The following is a 19,090-nucleotide window of genomic DNA, read 5'->3' as shown; positions in this document are numbered from 1 at the left end:
CATTATAGATCCCTCTGTTTTCAATACCTGGAATGGTTTTCTTTTCCTGGTGGATTCTGAAACAAAATATAGAGGCTAAGCCCTTGCTTTTGGCTCTTTTTTTTTTGTGTGTGAGGAAGATCGGCCCTGAGCTAACATCTTCCTCCACTTTATATGGGACGCTGCCACAGCATGGCCGGAGAAGCAGTGCATTGGTGCGCGCCCGGGATCCGAACCCGGGCCGTCAGCAGCGGAGCGTGAGCACTTAACTGCTACGCCACGGGGCCGGCCCTGCTTTTGGCTCTTTTTGATAGTTTCTTTAGTGGCATTCTTTGTAAGAATCATGAATTACATGGTGAGGGCTGTGCATGTATTTAGGTCATGCCCTTCCTTGTCTTCTTTCTCCTTTTCCACTTTCTCTTTTTTCCTCCTGCTCTGTCTGTCCCTCTGTTTCTATCTCCCTGACATCTAGGACATACAGCAGGCAGTCAGCCTCTCAGAAAGGCGGAATCGGGAGCAATGTTTTCCTTAGGTTGGCCTTGAACCCCGAGAGCTGTCCTATTGTGTGGACCAGCCCCTCCTTGCTCTGCTTGTTTTTCCACTTTGGCTTTTTGAAGTCTGCAGACCCCAGACTCATGGCACAGCAGCCCGTGTGACAGGGTATTGGTTGGGTGTTGTGAATATTTGGTGGGGCGTGCTATCTTGCTGTGGCATGATGTGGCACCTCTTTCAGTTCTGAGCCCTCCGATATCCTCCCGTCCTGGGGTGACCGACTCTGGGTTAGCTGCCTGACCAGATGAGTGGAATCTGAGAAGTCTTGGCCAATGTTATTACAGTTCTCCTTTTGCCTTTGACTCGGTCCTACAGGTTGACGATATCAATTTTGCTTCTGAACACTGGTTCACTTAAGACCTCAGTGCAGGGTGAAGCACTTGGCAGACAGTCCTGTTTAGAGGCTTTATGATTTTGCTAAGGGCTCGGACTCTGGTGGCTCGCAAAGCATGGTTTTAGCATGCTTAGTTTCTGGCAGGTGTCTTGCCACAAGGCTAGTTTAATGTGGGGGAACTTAAATTGTAAGAGGACAGTCAGAGAAGTGGGAAGGAAGCTCTTGCTCTCTCTCTCTCTCTCTCTACCTGTCTGTCATGACCTGCTCTGTGACCAGAGCCCAGGGGAGAACCAGGAGGAAGTTTAGACGATTGTTTTGTCTAGCTGTATAGTTTTGGGTTGAGAAAGAGCTGTTCAAACTGGCACGGACGCCTCTCTTCCTACTTGATCGGTCGGTGCCCTGTGTCACTGCACCTCTTTCTCTATTAGAACTCACATCCCTCGCTTCTGTGTAGGCCCAGGAAGTAGTACAAGCAAAAGCCTTTTGCCAGAAGTGTGGTCCATTTTCAACCAAAGGGAGAGTATTGTGCCTGCCACACTCTCCCAATCAATAGAGTACTTTTTGTTTGTTTTGTTCTTTTTCATTTTCATACATTCTTAACTGAACTCATATGCCCACCCATAGTAACACTTTTTAGCTTTTTATTTTCTTGGTTAAACTCAAAGGATTGGAAAATTGCATACCCAAAACAGCTGTATATATCTATATATCTATATGCCTATCTATCTCTCTCTGTTTATGTATCTCATTTAATCTACCTAATTTATTTGTCTGTCTATATATCTGTCTGTATCTATCTATATATCTAATCTAATCTATCTCATTTATTTGTCTGTCTGTCTATATGTCTGTCTGTATCTGCCTGTCTATCTATTGATCTGTCTAGAAATGGCACTGCACGGGCCCACTGCTGAAAATCCTAACCCCAATGCTTCTGCTGCCTTGTTATGAAGTCTAGGTCAGCGTTACCCTGGGCAAAATGACCTCTGGAGGCTTCCCTCATTTCTTGGGGCCTCAGTCATGCTCAGGGAAGGCCATGAGTTTATTGGAACTCTCAAACCTGAGTTTTCATCAAATCGCTCCTATCAGTGATATTAGAACAGTTTTGGCCAAAAACCTCTCACTGAGCACCTACTATATTGGCAGGAATACTGTCCTGGGAATTTGAAGATGGATAAGACTTGGCCGTTAGAACTGATGAGTTAGTAGGAGAGATGAGAGTACAGAGGTGGGGATGTTCAGAAGGTACAGTTAGACCCTTGTCCTCGCCTTGCAGGTGGGTGAGGTGTTTGAGTGCTGGGGACAGAGAAAGCTTTCAGAGAAAGAAGACCGGAATGAATCCTACCAAATGAGAAGGAGGAGGAAGTGAATTAGTATAAGATAATGTGCATGGTCAGCACTCCAACCTATTTATTATTGGGATCCAAACAATTTGGTTTTCAAAATGGATCCCCTGGATGAGCAGCATGAGCATCACCTGGAAATTGTTAGAAATGCAAATTCTTGGCCCCCATTTCAGACCTCTTGAATCAGAAACTCTGGGGATGGGGCCCAGCAATCTTTTAGCAAGGCTTCCAGGTGATTCTGACACCCATTCATGTTTGAGTCCACTGGTGTGGACTCTAGGGTATGATGTGGGATGCTGGGAGGGGTGTGAGATGAAGCTAGAGAGGGAAGAAGGGCAGGCCTTGTAGGCCAGTAGCCAGTGCTGCTAAATCTCAGGTAAGGCTGGGATTGGGGTGAGGCAAGCGAGGTGCCCAGAGTGCAAAACATCAGAAGACACTCAGCCTCAGGGGCCAGCCCTGCCCTTGCAGAAGCCTGAGAGTGAGTGCCTCACTGGCCTGTGTAGTTGCAGTCCTGGACAGGGTGTCCTTCAAGTGTGGGTTTTTTTTTTTTTTTTGGTGAGGAAGACTGTCCCTGAGCTAGCCTCTGTGCCAGTCTTCCTCTATTTTGTATGTGGGACACCACCACAGCATGGCTTGATGAGTGGTGTAGGTCTGTGCCCAGGATCCAAACCTGTGAACCTGGGCCGTTGAAGCACAGGGCGCCGAACGTAACCACTACGCTGCCGGGCTGGCCCTGCTCTTGGAGTATTTGAAGTGAAAGAGAGACACAGAAATATGGGACACACAAGTGAAGGCCAGTAGGATGACACAATGAATCAAGAAATACTAGATGAAGAATATTATTGTATATGAGCACAACATTTAACTGTGAGCTTCCAGAAGTCAAGGTGTAAGAGCAAATCCTGTTGAATCACATGGCATCACATGGCATTCATTTTTTTTCTTTTATTTTTTAAAATAGTAGTAAGTAGTAAATGCATTAGAAGTATTTCTCTTCCCTGGGTCCTAAACCCTGAGAGTCATTGGGTATTTATAGACTTTATGAATTTTTAAAAAATTTTCTCTTAATCTAATTTTTATTTTTAATAAAGTCCAAAATTGAACGATGATATCTCCACATAATCAAAACATTCAAATTTAATATAAAATTTTTATAGCTAATGTCTTTGTACACACAGGTCATTCACATCCTTGGGGCTGTGATATAGTTTTTGTCTACAAATATAAATCTCATCTTCCATGTCCATGTCCATGTGGGAAATTTAAAAGGCTTTCTTTCTATCCTTATGCAAGGATTTCTGTGTAGTTCCAGGAGGATTTATGCCTCAGGATTCCCTTCAGATGATATAAGGAGCTGCTGAGAGGAGCTTTTCTGGGAGCATGTTGCATGAATGTATGGATCTTCTCATGTCATGCTATAAAAGCTGTTGACAATGAGCAGTAGTTTTACATGTTGAAAAAGCTTGAAAGGAATATTTCAGGGAAACCTTTTATAGACCGAATGTTCTCCCTTAGCTTTTCTTAGTGGTGCCAACATAGTTTGGAATCTTGCTTTACTATTTATTTTGCCTACAGAGTTAGTGTTTTTTTCATGCATTTGTTTCCATTGACTGCCTACTTTCTCACAATGACTTAGGAAAAATAATTAATGAGAGTCAAAATAAGATGCATTGGCAACATTGGAATACATATTTTTATACTTCTGTAACTGAGATGATATAAAAAGTATCTGAGGACCTAGTAGGTATGCCCTGCTAGAAAAATCTGGTGAAAAACTTTTTTCACTTCCCGTCTTTTTAATTTTCATCCTTTTTTATTTTTTGGTATTTTGTACACCCAGGGGAGTACTTTGAATAATTACCCCATGGCATTGGTCAGCATAGTCAGTTCTGGACTGTGGCACAGCTAAATATAACATTACTTTTGATGACCGCAGGCTGCGGCCCCAGCTCTTGGACTCCATGCCTTCTTTTCAGGATCTTTCTTTACTCCTGACCTTTCTGCCGCTCTTCCTGGCTTGGGACAGATAAGAGGCACTGAGCTGACATGTCCATCATCCCTGGGTTTTCCTTTGCAGCCACGCCAAGGAAACGGGATACTGGAGTCCACATCGCTGTCTTCCCAGCATGCCACTTGGCCAAAATCCTCAAATAATGCATGTTGCCAAGCTGTATTCCATTTTATGTGTCCCAGGAATGATAATCTCTTCACTGTTTTGAGAGTCTTTTACTAGATCAAAAACTCTTGAGAATTCTCCACCTGTTGGAAGTGAGCAGGAGTTCCACAGCTTATGCTTTGAATCTCTCTCCCTTTCTTCCCTTCCTTCCTTGTCTGTGGGATTTTCAAGACGCAGAAGTAAATTAGTGTTTTTGAAGCTGTTTCATTTTTATGAAAGTCAATATGTTTCTAAGTTAAATATCACACCTTGTTTTCTCTAGCAATAACTCACTTGTGGGTTTTAGGTGGAAGTCAGTCTTTCTGTTTAGAAGAATGGGTGTGGATTTGGTGGGCTGAGGGTAAGGAAGAGAGAGCCTATGAATGAATCAACAGAGAAATAGTAAAAGGTTCTGACCCTTTGGGAGGAAGGAGAAAAATAACAAAACCCTGATGTACTATATTTTATCCATTATGTCTGCTGAGAGATTAGGGTCAAGACCCAGAAACTTTGCTCTCTCTCCCAGTGTTTGTTTCAGCTCAGGTGGGGTGGCCTTCTCCTTTGATGGGTCATTTCCTTCTCTCCTTTCACATTCCAAGCTGCATTAAGATGACAAATTTCACTTATAGGCTCAGGCACAGACATGAAAACCTGAGCTATTGAGCTAACAGAGTGAGTGCAGAGGAGTCGATTTATTGTAGGGAGAAAGGGAGTGTTCAAAGAGGACAAAAGATTTTGAGAGCCCAGCTCTGCATCAGAAGACACGCAGGATGGCCCAGATGCTGCCCCAAACCACAGACTCTGCTCTTAAGCCTCATCACAAGTCTCAAGGCTGGAAGAGAAATGTTAAAGTAATTAGGAAACTTCTTTAAAGCACATACACATACCCCAGAATCTGTTGCTCGCAGGTGAAACTTTATTTGGACATAACCTTATAGTGGATTTTGCAGAAATATTTAGGATGAAATAAGTGGAATAAAGGTCTTCTGTTCTTTTCTATCTGTGAACTCTGCAATAAATACTTCTCTTTTCCTACCCTCCCTTTAGTAAGGAAAAAAGAAATCTTGAACAGCAAAGAGCGGGTCCATCACATCAAACATGACTGCGTTAAATACTAAAATGTTCAAAGTCCGACTGTGATAGATAAAGGCTTTGATGGAAAGTGGATATTTCCCAGGGACATTACAAGCAATAATCCAGATGTTGTGGTGTAATGCAACGAGTGTCCGTGGATAGATCAGGAGCTCCAGCCAAGCCTCGCCTGATGTAGGCCTTCGCTTCGCCCTCCCATGCTGTTCCGCCATATGGAACCTATCTCTAGGCCCCCTTAATAACCAGCTTTGGATTCCATTTTCACAGAGCTCATAGAGCTAAGTGGGGCTGTTTTATGGACAAGTTAGATAGAAGCCTTTCCAAGATAAACATCCAATTTGAAATTAGGACATACCAAGCCGCAAAATTATTTTAGGGCATATTTCATGGAAGCACTGCCATTTTTCTTAGGCAATTGCCAGACTGTAGGATGCCCTTTGATCCCTTGTGGACATTACTCCCTTCTTTATAAAGAGGATTTTGAAATAGTTGCAGTGTTTAGGGAGGAATATATCTGTCGGAACTTTGAAGCATGGCCATGGGACAGGTCATGCTTTAGCTTGTTGGTTGGCAAGTCAAACTTTAAGGAGAAAAAAATAAAAAAGGAAATTGCAGCAGGATGTATGAATCAAAATCTCATTTTCTTTTTAAAGAAAGAAGTTTTCAGCCCGTATACTTAATAAGCTATAAAATGTATTGTGTATCTACATCTTTATGCACACATATAAACACATAAACATATATATTTATGTGTCTGTTTATCTATAAATTGTGATGGTGTGTGTTGTTTTTAACAAATATAAAATTGCTTAACTTTATTTCGTAAACCTTCATTATTGAATGTATTCTATCCACAACCCAACTGTAAATAGAAGCTAAGAAAGAATTGTTCATGTTCTCCAGAGGAGAGGTGTTTTTTTTTTTTTTTAAATTAATTCTTTTCCCATCTGCTTTCCCTGTTCTGTCTCAGCATCTCCAAAATCCCTGTGTGTGAGTGTGTGTGTGTGTGTGTGTGTGTGTGTGTGTGTGCATTTCAAGAGAAAAGTAACACAAATATGAAGTTTGAGAGTATAGATTTCCTTAAGTGTATTTTGCTTAAGGTACAGTCAACCCTAAAATGATCAGCCGAATGCTTGGTGTGGCATTGTTGCGTCATTTATTAAGAGTGGTGGAGCGACGTGTGTTGGGTGAGGTAAGCTGGTATATAATTAATATGGTACTGACACACCATTTGTTGTGATAAATTGTGACTGGTGTCCGAGCAAATTGGTGTCTAAATGATCTCAAAGATATATTGAGCAGATGACAGGAATGAATATATAGTGTTAGAAATTCATTGCTTTGCTATGATACTCAACGCCATTTACATTCTTCAGTCCATTTATTTCTACTTTCAAATAAAGCAGTCCATGCTTGTGCCATTTCACTTACTGAATGGAGAACATAAATGAACTCCACCAACTAAATGCAGTGTGTGGATCATGTGGGGATCCTCACTCAGATAAACTAACCATAAAAAGACATTGTTGAAACCTTCAGGGAAACATGAATGTGTGCTGGGTATTTAACAGTATTAGGGAATTATGGTTACTTTTGTTGAGTGTGATCATGGCATGGTGCTTATGTAAAAACAAATATGTATTTTGCTTTCACATATTTCAGCCAGAAAAAAATAGTGAAGGGATAGATGAAATAAAATTGGCAAAATATTGAATCTGGTGAATAAGTACATGGAGAATTATTATACTATTCTATCATTGTGTATGTTTGAAAATTTACATAATGGAAATTAAAAATAAGATGTGCTTGTCCTCAGGCCCGCCCCGTGGCTTAGTGGTTAAGTGCGTGCGCTCCGCTACTGGCGGCCTGGGTTCGGATCCCGGGCGCGCGCTGAGGCCGCGTCCCACATACAGCAACTAGAAGGATGTGCAACTATGACATACAACTATCTACTGAGGCTTTGGGGGAAAAAAAAAAAAAAAGGAGGAGGATTGGCAATAGATGTTAGCTCAAAGCTGGTCTTCCTCAGCAAAAAGAGAAGGATTAGCACGGATGTTAGCTCAGGGCTGATGTCCCTCACAAAAAAAAAAAAAAAAAAAAAAAAGATGTGCCTGTCCTCTTTATAATTTAATAATAGGAGATGTTGGCCTTTGTCTATATTCTGTTTAAGATGTGTGTGAGTGTGCGTGAGTAATATGATTTAGAAAAGGAAAAAAAATAAGTTAACAGTTACTGAACCCCTACTGGGTTTCAGGCACTGTGCTATGTACTTTGTACATCCTTCCCCTCCCCCCAGATCTGCAAAGCTCATTTGACTGGCTAGCTGATTATAAGGCTGTATCTGGAGTTGTGAATCTCACTGTGGTGCTGGGCGTTTCAGTAGGAGCCCAAGGAATAAAGGGAAGTGGGGGCAGATTCAAGTGTGAAGGATAATGCAAACCAAAATTCAAAACCATTATTTTTAAATGCCCAGAGGTATTTTGTTTCCCTGCAAAGCAATGCCTTATTCTTATATCTCTGTTTCCCAGAATGCCTTTCTTCCTTTCCCACTATTAAAATAGCCAAGGCCCAGTTGAAGGATTCCTACCAAAGAGCGTGTCTGGGTGGGAGTACAGGCCAGTGCCAAATGCAAGTGTTGCTCATATCCATCCTTCGCTATATTGTTACACGTCCAATGCTTAGGAAGGAAATCGGGTAACTGTGATTGCAGGTTTGCAAAACCAATGAAGAATAATAATGCTTTCACCAGGCAGAGAGTGCTATTTATAACCAAATATTGAAAGCTGGAATTCCTGGGATCACCAAATTCACACTCAAGAATTATCAGCAAGTTGATATGTCATCTTTATTTTTTGTATTAGTCCTCTCTGATACGCAACCTACGGCTCTCAGAGTCCTTGAAAAAGAACCAACTCTGGAACGGGATTATAAGTATAACTTTGTTGGAAGGGAAGAATGTCTCAGGAGGAAGCATGACAGAGATGTTTGTCCAGTTAAAACTGGGAGATCAGAGGTATAAAAGTAAGGTAAGTTCTGTCAATTCCTTAAGGAGAAAAATATCTTTAAGAATGAAAAAAACTGAAACAATGTTTTCTCACTCTATGTTTCACAAAAATAAAAGTAATTTATTTTTAATCCTCCTGATTATATTAGGAGCATCCCAGAAAACAAAATAATTGTATAGATGTAGTCAATTAATATGGGCATTTGATTGCTTAGTATAATTTATTTTAGTATAGTAACTAGAGCTAGAGAAAACATTAAAATAGATTTGAATGCATAATTTATTTTCATTTTGAAAATAAGCAAACGATGTTTCACACAATGCGGGAAAAGGATAACTAAATGTTTTCAAAATCCTACAAAAATAAAGTAACATATTATATTTGGATTAAAATATTTGAGATAACTAAAATATTTTAAAAATTATTTACTCTTTGCTTTCTCTTGTTAGTATTAACACCAAAAATAGACATCTAGTGCTACTGGTTTTTTTGCTGTGATTTTTAAGAAATAAACTATCAAAAGTATTAAAAGTGGTTTGTTTTGAACAAAAGTAATGGAATTTTTAGCTGTCTTTAAAAATCAATCATCTTACTCTGCTGATCCAAATTCCATTTAATTTTTAGTCTTAGAAATTTGGTGTGGTTTTTATTTCAAAAACCATAGTCTCCAAACCATGGTAATTAATTAGTTTTACATAACTGTCAGACAAGAATATTTCCTATGTTTTAGGATTGAGGGAACTAGGGTACTTAAAAGTTAAGTCACTTGTCAAAAGCCACACAGAAAAAACAAACAATGGAAGATTTTGAAAATAGACCTGAGGATATTTGCAGCTCAGGCTTTTCAGAGTAGAGAATATAACAGATGCAGACAACTTGGAAAATGCTTTAGAGAGATAAGAAGTTGTCTCTGCGGCACAGTTTTCAGTGCAGAATCAAATATTAACATCATTTACTCCAGCACAATGAGTAGAGAATCGACGCTCACATCGAAGAATCGTTTATAAGAAATGTGAAAAACTGAGGGCGACTTACGGCAGAAATACGCAGATAATTATTTTAACCAGGTAGTTCAGGCTGTGCTTCACAGCGAGTGTATCCAAGGTAACCACATCTCTCCACTAAGATTCCTTTAGCCAGCCAGGGTCAGGCTAAGGATTTATAGAAAAATTATTCATCACTAAGCGCACTTAGCGTTTTGGACTAAGGTGAAGTATAGAATTAGGCCAATATCTCCTACATTCCCCTTTGGGGAGTATTGCATTTAATTTGTGGTCTAATAGGTTTTTTTTTTTCTTTGTGGTTTCTAAATTCTGTGATTTGTTAGAGTAAGCCCAATGTGACAAACAGCTTAAGTGATGTTACGTGAGGTGGGCCACAGCTGAGGTCTGAGTGGTCCCTTTTCCCGTGCAGGAGTGATTGGCGCCAGGATTTCATAGTTGAGGCTGTGCCCTTCGAGCCTGATACTCAGTGGCCAGCATTTTTGCTCACTTTTTATTCACAAATTGAATCTCTGCATAAATAAAACAAAAATGAAAGTCTTGCCAATGAATCAAACACATAAGCAGTTTGAAATCACTTTTGGAGAACACAGAAACACTTGTGGATGTTTCAAACCATGCTTATTAATTTTTAAGTTCGGCTGCAGTGAGATTTCCTAGTCTTTCTGTCACTCTAGTGCCTGGATTCAGTAAACTCAGATTTAAAAATAGGCAGCAATGTACAAGTTATGGGTTTCTCATGTAATGCATCTGACAGATGTTAATTAAGACCCCAAACTGTTAATTTATATAGTTCTTAAGCCAGCACTGAATGGGTGTGCCAATAAAAATGTTACTTGCATTTGATTAACTAATAGTAATAACTTCTGTAAGAGAGAACAACTGTAAAATGTCTATTGAGATATGTCATATATAAATATAATTTACGGTTTCTTGTGGGGTAATGGTATTCTTTCTAACTTGGTGGATAAATGATTGAATCTGGCCGTGAGCTAAAGGACTAGTGATGTTTTGCAATTCACGAAACCTCGAAGTCTCTTTCATTCCAAAAAGGAAAGTTGAACTTTGTAAGGGAGAGGCACATCGTGATCTCCTGCAGTGTAGAAATGAAATGAATGTGTAGCTGCTGTAGCAATGAATGGCATTTTAAGAAAATAAATATTATAACTGCATGTTTTCTAGACACTGTGTAAGAGTGCAAATCCGCAGTGGCGGGAACAGTTTGACTTTCACTACTTCTCTGACAGGATGGGCATTTTGGACATTGAAGTGTGGGGAAAGGACAGCAAAAAGCACGAGGAGTGTCTGGGCACGTGAGTCTGCTCTGCTTTCTAAACTGGGGGCTGCGGGGGGGTGGTACTATGCAGAGCTTGTCTCTGCCTGAGGCTGGGCTGAGAGACTGTCTTTACCTGTCTGGGCTTGGAGTAAAACCTCATGTCCCCACCCCAGGGAGCCATACAGAAGCTGAACCCTAATCTTTTTTTTTTTAATTGGTAAATGTCATTTAGTTTTGATCAAAACAGAGGAAAACAGTATGCATCAGGAATTCTCTGAGAAAGATAATGTACCACCTCAGACTCTTTGGGAAATGTTTATATAAATTTCCGATATACCCTATACTTTTGGTTTTGGTACTTAGTGAAATACCATCTAATTTAGTAAGAATATAAAGCTAGGTGTCCCAAAATGATGGAGAATTTTCAGTGTCCTTGATGAACTTTGTGGCAAACCGTAATGACATCTATTAAGGCCAGATCTGTTTTCTTTCGTTTCTTTACTTTGGACCTTCGCAGCTTAATTGAGGGACTCACCCATACATAACGAACAGTACTGTGAGTGTTATGGCTTCCTTATAGGGCTGTTGTAAGAATAGAGTTACATGAGATTATGCTGGCCCATAGTGAGCGTGAGGGAAATGCATATATCATCTCTGATCTTTCGAATAGCCCTGAAAGTTAGCAGCATGTTTCTCATTGTATAGATGAGGACATGGAGTGCAAGAGGTTTACAAACGACTTGGCCATGGACTTCAGAGCAGCGAGTGCTGGGTCAAAATTCTGTGTTTTCAAAGACCAAGTTCTTTCTGCCTTTTGTTCATCCCATACACATACAATTTTTATACAAACCTTAAATTTAGAACATAAGTGTTTAAATGACCCTCAACAGCTGTTTGTCGTCTTTTTCAAACCAAGTTCTCTGGAACCCTGGGGTCAGGGAGGTGCCTTGGGGTCACTCCTTGGAGAATGGGGGGGTCTCCTAAAACCTCTCCCCTGGGGCCAGAGCATCTCAGCTGTGCTCTCTCTTGGGGTTCCATTTGAGGGGAGAGTTTATTGCTGAAAACTAAAGATTGAAAACGCTCATCTGGTATAAAACCCCTTCATTTTACAGAGGAGGAAATGTAGAGGCCCAGGGAGGTGACGTGTTTTTCATCAGCAAGGAATTTAGAGGCAGAAATGGGATGAGACCCAGCTAACCCAATACCTCGTGCAGTGCTTTTTCTACGTAAAATACTTAGCACAGTGTCTGGCGCGGTGTTAGCTCTTCTTGCTGGCATCACCCTTCCCACGTCAGTGGCTCATCCTGAGATAGGTGGGTGGAGAGTTTGGTACTCATGGAACATTCCTCCAGTGTTTCTCAACAGAGGGACCCTGTTGCATGGGACTGTCTGGGATGTTGCAGGATGTTTAGCAAACGTGGCTCTCACCCCCCTGATGCCAGTAACTTTCCCCAATGTTTGCGTGGAAAATAAACACACATACACACACAGCACATCCACATTCCATCACGCATGTCCAGACACCCCTGAGTAGAGCAGCACTGCCACCAGTTAAAACCTCAGCACTCTATCCTCCATGTGTCATAGCTCTGGTTGTATTGCTTTGCATGGCCCCCTCATCCCCAACTCTATGGCTATCTAGCAAGTAGCAGTCATTGCTTCGTTGGCAATCTCCCAGGCTAGATTTGTGCTTTCCGAGAGCAAACTAGGTCATGCCACACTCTCCAGCTCAAGCAGGAGGCCTTCCTGTGGTCAAGCGTTTCACAGATATCGCCTGTCAGATACTAGTCTGGTCTTGTCTCTCCCTCCTCCACCTACACAGGGTGACTGAGACACCTCAGACACTTCTCATTGCCTCCGACACTTGTCACCACTGTGCCATACCAGTGCCCTGCCCACACCCATGGTGGGAGGATCAGACACTTTGTGCTAGCCCGTGGAGCAAGGATAAGTTATATTAATGTGCAAATGCAGAGAACTCTGTGTCCCAGAGCATTATCTGAATGGTGGGAACTAGAGCCTCCGGTGATGAATGGCCGACCTGTTCTTTTAGTAGGTGCAAAGCATAATGCCCTTTCATTCCACATGTCATGGTGCTGTCATGCGGCCTTCACATAATAGGAAACGCTTTTCCAAATGAGTAGTGTTTCTTTACAGACACAAAAAATAATTTAAGCTGTCCCTTTTATTCCATGTTTTGTCATTTTGGTATTCATTTATTATTTTAGCTATTTCCTGTTTGTGACTTAGACATATACCTGCCCCAGTGGCCATTCTGTCCTTCCTCTGCATGGATTTAAAGGATTTTTTTGGTATCCTTTTCCTTTTTCCTCTCCTGAGGTACAAAAGATAACAAAAGTATGTCTTGGGAGCTGGCTACACGGCATTACCCTGCAAAGAACTTCCAGGTTGGGGGAAACCTACGCTAAAAAATACGGTGCTTCTCAGAGTTAAAGGAGAGATTGTGTTGGCACATGTATGTCACAGCCCTGTTACTTACTGTTCCTTCTCATTTTAAAGTTTTCACTTATTTCTTTCTCATTTCATTTTCCTTGTTGTTGCAGTTCTAAGGCTCAGTTATTTATCTCCCAGCTGTAGGAAAATACCTTAATGCAGTAGGAGGCTCTTGACGCTGTGAGTGAGTCATAACTGTTTCCTAAGGCCTGTCTCCTATCTTGTTTTTGGATAACACCTTGATGCTGGTAATTTACAGCTCTACTTGGCTTCTCTGAGGAAATTCTCAGAGAATGAGAGAAGAAACACCAGCCTTTGAGTTGCACATTCCGGGGTCGCTGGTAACCACACCGTTTGCTCGCTGTGTGACCTTGGGCAGTAAATTTGCTGGTGAAATCTGGCTCTCTATCTGTGTTATGGGGTCACTGGCCAACTTGCAGGGTCATCATGACTGTCAGCAACAATGTCTATTTGATACTTAGGTCTTTTTTAGCACTCAAATAGTAGACATTATGACTATTAATTTTGAGATTTTTATGTATAGTAATTATATATCCCTACAACATTTGCAACTAAAATTATGCAATTTAAGTAATGAACCATGACTAGTCAAATTCAGCATAGTTTTGCTTGTTCAAAACAGTATAGACATTTTTTGTAGAAGTGAGCAGTGTATATCTTTGAGGATATAGTGGAAGGACGTTCATTGACTCGAAGGATTGAGTGGTGTAGATTAGCTTGAACGATGCTGGGTTTTGTAGCTGTAGACAAAAAGCTGGAGTAGTGATCGGTTATGTTAAGAGAAATCACGTTGTCATTGGTGGGTTGCTAGCTTGGTGATGGTTAAAATATGGCCCTGCCTGGCAGCCAGCCTCCTCCAGGCTCCCCTGAGTCAGGTGGAGCTTTCTGAAGTCCCCTTGTGTCGTGGTCCATCTGTGAGCTTCCACTGAGCCACAGGGAACTCCCGAGGAAGATGAGCTGGTGGGAGGAAGGTGCTCGAGCAGATCCAATGCCCCCTGAAGCCTGGTGCCCACCAACTTAAGTGTTTATTCATGGGCAAGGGAAAAAAAAAAACAGTTTCTGATCCTGGAGTCGATCAATGGTCCAGAGACAGTGAACTTTTAGAGGGAGTAAGAAATAAAGCTAAGTTTAACCTGCTCCAACTTTTAAACAAAATGGCAAGCATATAAATATAGGTTATCCCATTGTAAACCTGTGCCATTTCAAAATAATCATATCATTTTCTTAAAATATATTTTACATTTCAGAGTGATTCTAGAGATTAACTTATAGAATATTCTAGACTTAACTTAGTTTGAAGAAGTTAAGAACGAGAGTCCACAAGCCTGTTTTAACTGGGCTGCCTCAGAGTCAGTCCTCTATCCCGTGTGGTGGCTCTGACATTCAACCAGTTTATTAGTGCAGTGGAGAATCAGGGCTGGGAAATTCCTCTGGACAAATTGCACCCCATGTCGTTGATCTGCTTTTACAGCCGGGCTTGACACATTCGCCGTTTTCTTCCTGTTCACCCCCTTCCTTAGCCTCTGAGATTTACAGCTTTTAAGACTATAGCACTCTTTTCTGCCCCTTGCATTTAAGTTAAAAGCTGACCAGTCTGTAATATAAAACATAGAATTATGGTAATGAATAAGAGGTTAAAAGCTATCATGGCAAGTGAAACTTGAGCAGGTTTGGCTGACTGATATGGTAAAATTATGTGTTGAATTAAAACATTAAAATGCTGTGGGATTAATGGAGAAAGACAAGAACAGGAGGTCAGAAACAATGCTAAATCAGCACATTAACTGCCTGTGGGCTGGAGAGGAGAGCTTTAATATATGCCTGTTGCAGAGGGGAAAAAAAAATAGAGTCCTTGTTTTCTTCAGGTGAATAGAACCATGGACTTTTCAATCTGGGAGGCACCTAGTAAATATATTTATTTTCATTCCTTTCTTATACAGGAGAGAGAGTAGAGACTGCAAAGGATTTAGTGAATTAACATAAAAAAGAGCCTTTATAATTTGGATGTTTTGCCTTTGAGTTTCATTATGCCACTGGCATTCTTTTGTTTGTTTGATCATTTTGTTCAACAAATCAGAGCACATTGTGTATCAGACAGCCTGCAAAGTGCTGAGGATTCAGTGGAGAATGATACAGATGTGGATCCTTTCCTCAGGCACTCATAAATTTTGAGCTACTGCAAGTCAGCAGGCAGTGGCTTGGGAGTGGAAGGGGCTGCTTCCTGGAAGAATAGAGGTCTAAGCTCAGACCTGTAAGAGGGGTGGTAGTTAGCCTGACAAGGAGATTGCAGGAGAACTCTCCACGAAGATAGCGCAACATAGGCAAAGGGCTAGAGAGGAGGAAGACCACGGTCTCTCTGAGAAATTTGAAAGGAGTGAAAAGAGTGGGTGGTGACATGAGGTGAGACTAGAGAGGAGAGCAGGAGTGAGGTCACAAAGCCATAGGGTTCCATCTCCTGCAAATGAGCCATGGCAGCTCCTCTCCAGGCACAAAGGCATGAGTGACTCTGCTATTTTGTTTCCATGATATAAAGCCTGTTATCGCAGTGGAGCTCTTATTGACCGAATATTCTAAGATCCAACTTGGGAATGAGAATTTCCCAGTCACCTAAGGGCCAGTGTGTAGCACCTTCTGAATCATTGTCCACACATTGTCACTCTCCTGCATGTGAGGTCCCACACGATGCCATGGGAACAGCCCTAATACAGTAATGCCCGTTAATCACATTTCTTGCATAGATGCTCTGGGCGTGTGTTTTCACAGTTTCTATCAGATAGAAGAGCAATTCTATAAATTTTATTGCTTTCTCAGTTTTTATTAACTAACATTGTTGGAAATGTTGGCCAGAGTTTCTTGGGCTATGGTTGAGTTAAAAGTTATTTTTTAAAAATTATTCTTAGGTCATTATCTCTGATATCTTTATCAGTGTGTTTGTATTGTCAGCAACTAACCTTGAAAATTTTTTAAATACTTCCATTGGTGTAATTCACCACAGCTAAATTATTAGCATTTCTTTAGGTTAGGGGTCAGCAAACTAGGGCCCACGGGCCAAATCCTGATGGCTGCCTGTTTTTGAATAAAGTTTTATTGAAAAACAGCTGGGTTCATTTGTTTACATAGTCTATTACTGCTTTGATGCTACAAGGGGAAAATTGAGTAGTTGCAACAGAGACTATATGGCCCATAAACTAAAAATATTTACTTTTTTACCCTTTGTAGAAAAAATGGTCTAAGTGCCTATCATTTATTAATGTTGGTGTGATTTTTAATGATAATTGAAAAATTCATTATGGGAGCCTTTTAAACCACATATCTAAAACTTAGTTTATTTTTCAAGGAAAATTGGCATCCACACTAGTAAGCTAAGTTTACATAAATGCTCATAAAAGGTTTCCAGTTGTGTAGTTTGAGAAGAAATTAGGGGATACAAAATGGAGGGGAAAAGAATACCTAACACCACCTGTAACATTCTGGAGTCAGACAGTGAGTGAGCAGTGTTTATGGGAACGTGAAAGAAGGGAGGAGGAGCGGGTATTTTCTTTGCCCGGGAAGCTGGCTGGATCTCTTCTCCTCGGCCTTCTCAGGGGCTAGTCCTATACTCCACCCTTAGCAGGTAACTAAACAGGTAAAAGAAAACCTTGGAAAAGACAACAGATGCTGTAATGCTTCAGTAGCGACTAGAAAGAATTAAGAGACCAACCAAATTATTTAGTATTTTCTTTGGGTAGAATCTGGTACACTATAGGAAATGGAAAAAGAAGCCCAGATTCTCCTTTCAAGATTATGCCTTTGATGAATATATTTCAGAATGTTTTTGTCTTACAGAGTTTAGAATACTTAACTTTACTTGAACCTAAAAAAAGCCTTTTTGTTCACGTGATACTTACCTCTCTTCAGAAGGTTCTATGAGTATTGCAATAAAAGTATCTGAAATTCTGAAAAAGTCTTTTTTAAAAAAAAATTTCTGATGCCAGCCCAGTGACGTAGTGGTTAAGTTCTCGTGCTCCACTTCAGCGGCCCAGGGTTCGCGGGTTCAGATCCCAGGTGTGGACCTACATACTGCTCATCAAGCCATGGTGTGCTGGCATCCCACATACAAAACGGAGGAAGATTGGCACAGATGTTATCTCAGGGACAATCTTCCTCAAGCAAAAAGAGGAAAGACTGGCAACAGATGTTAGCTCAGGGATAATCTTCCTCACCAAAAAGAAAAAAATTTTCTTATACTTCTTTTGCTGATAATACAGTAATCCCCTTCCTAGTTTGAGGTTAACGCAAATAATTCTTCCAGCCTCTGGCTGACCTTTAGACATGAGGATGAGCTGGAGCAATGTGGACAGGTCTTGAAATAGAGGAAAATGGGAGGCCTAGAGGAGAAGGTTCTGTATGAAGTTCGTTTCTTCTTACTCCCATCTTTCCTCCTTTCCTCCGGAATGTGGGAATAAATAGAGAAGAGATGCAGAGACCAGGTCAGTTGTAGAGAGTTTATAGAAAGTCATCTTTAGAGGGGAGCTAGTTGTTAACACTGGGGAGAGAGTACCTTTAAATTAGTTCTTAAGACTTAAGACATCAATTCACATGATGGGCAGGGACCCTAAGAGGCTGGGTCATAACCCATGTGCAAAAGGATCAAGTTTTAATTTTGGTTGATATGATGCTGATATATTAATTTAATTTGTTTTTTCAAGTTACTAAGAAAATGAAAGTAAGTATTTGGCTGAATTCACTCATTAGTTAGCTGAGAATGTAGAATCCATTAGATTGTGCTGAAATCCCCAATCTGTGGTTTATGGGGCTCTTTTATCTAAAATATGCAGGGCCATTTTCATGCAGGTGTTCTTTCTTCATTATCCTAATAATATTTAAAAATAAGATACGTGCAAAAATTTCACAGTAGGTGGAAATGACTGAAAAGTTTGTGAAAATGTATAATTTCTGAGAAGAAACCCAATATTTACTTTGCATTTCATCTGGTATGTGATTCAACGTTTGTTTAAAATAATAAACTGCTGTGTTCAAGTAAGTTGTGCCTTTAGGAGAGTTTGCAAAGTTTTGTAAATAGGCTCATATTGCTCACAGTCTTTTTAGATGACTTCTTAGAATTAGTCAGGTCTATTTTGAACTATCCCAGAAAAATTTTATTATTGCCTAATTCTGCATCATTTTGATTCCCAAACATTATTTGTTCTCAGAGCTCTTTTCTTTAAATAACTTTTAGTTGTTCAAAAAATGAATAAAACCACCATCACAACAAAAAGGTAAACTTTTAAAGGACAAAAATAAATTGCCGGAGCCGGCCTGGTGGCACAAGCGGTTAAGTTCGCACGCTCTGCTGCAGCGGCCCGGGGTTCCCCGGTTTGGATCCTGGGTGCGCACTGACGTACCGCTTGTCGAGCCATGCTGTGGCGGCATCCCATGTAAAGTAGAGGAAGATGGGCATGGATGTTAGCCCAGGGCCAGTCTTCCTCAGCAAAAAAAGAGGAGGATTGGCAGATGTTAGCTCAGGGCTGATCTTCCTCACACACAAAAAAGTAAAGAAATAATAAATTGCCATTATTAATGTTAAAATAAATGTGCCATAAATAGATTATTGGTAATTTGGACTAATGAAAGTGACCACCGGAGAATATTCTGACACATTGGAATCATTCATCTTCTCATAAAAAAGAGCTCCATTAAATGAAAGTGTATACAACAGTGTAAAATAATGCTTAGTATTCTAAGCAAATGTACAACTGCCATGTTGGTTAAGAAGTCGTGGGTACTTAGTTTTGTAGAAATGAGGTAAAGCATTTGACTTCCCTTTTTTTCAAGCAAAAGTAATTCCCCATTTACATACTTGCTTATTAAATAAAAATATTTAGTAACCCTTCTT

At 40.6% G+C, this 19,090-nt stretch overlaps 1 protein-coding gene across 5 annotated transcripts in view; it reads left to right on the top strand.

Annotated features, from left to right (window-relative positions):
- Positions 1–19,090, top strand: part of MCTP2 (multiple C2 and transmembrane domain containing 2) — a 240,164-nt gene that overhangs the window by 100,664 nt on the left and 120,410 nt on the right. For 4 of the 5 annotated variants that reach the window (XM_058542374.1, XM_058542370.1, XM_058542373.1 and 1 more), the window contains 2 exons: positions 8,320–8,484; positions 10,647–10,777. In XM_058542374.1, coding sequence (XP_058398357.1) covers positions 8,320–8,484; positions 10,647–10,777 — 296 coding nt within the window. Of the gene's footprint in view, positions 1–8,319; positions 8,485–10,646; positions 10,778–19,090 lie in introns of those variants that run through there. The other variant, XM_058542375.1, reaches the window with a different exon arrangement.

The sequence above is a fragment of the Diceros bicornis genome, chromosome 5 (genome assembly GCF_020826845.1).
Source record: "Diceros bicornis minor isolate mBicDic1 chromosome 5, mDicBic1.mat.cur, whole genome shotgun sequence".
Taxonomy (NCBI): domain Eukaryota; kingdom Metazoa; phylum Chordata; class Mammalia; order Perissodactyla; family Rhinocerotidae; genus Diceros; species Diceros bicornis.
The sequence above is the reverse complement of the archived record's forward strand: the minus strand, read 5'-3'. Positions and strand labels throughout refer to the sequence as shown.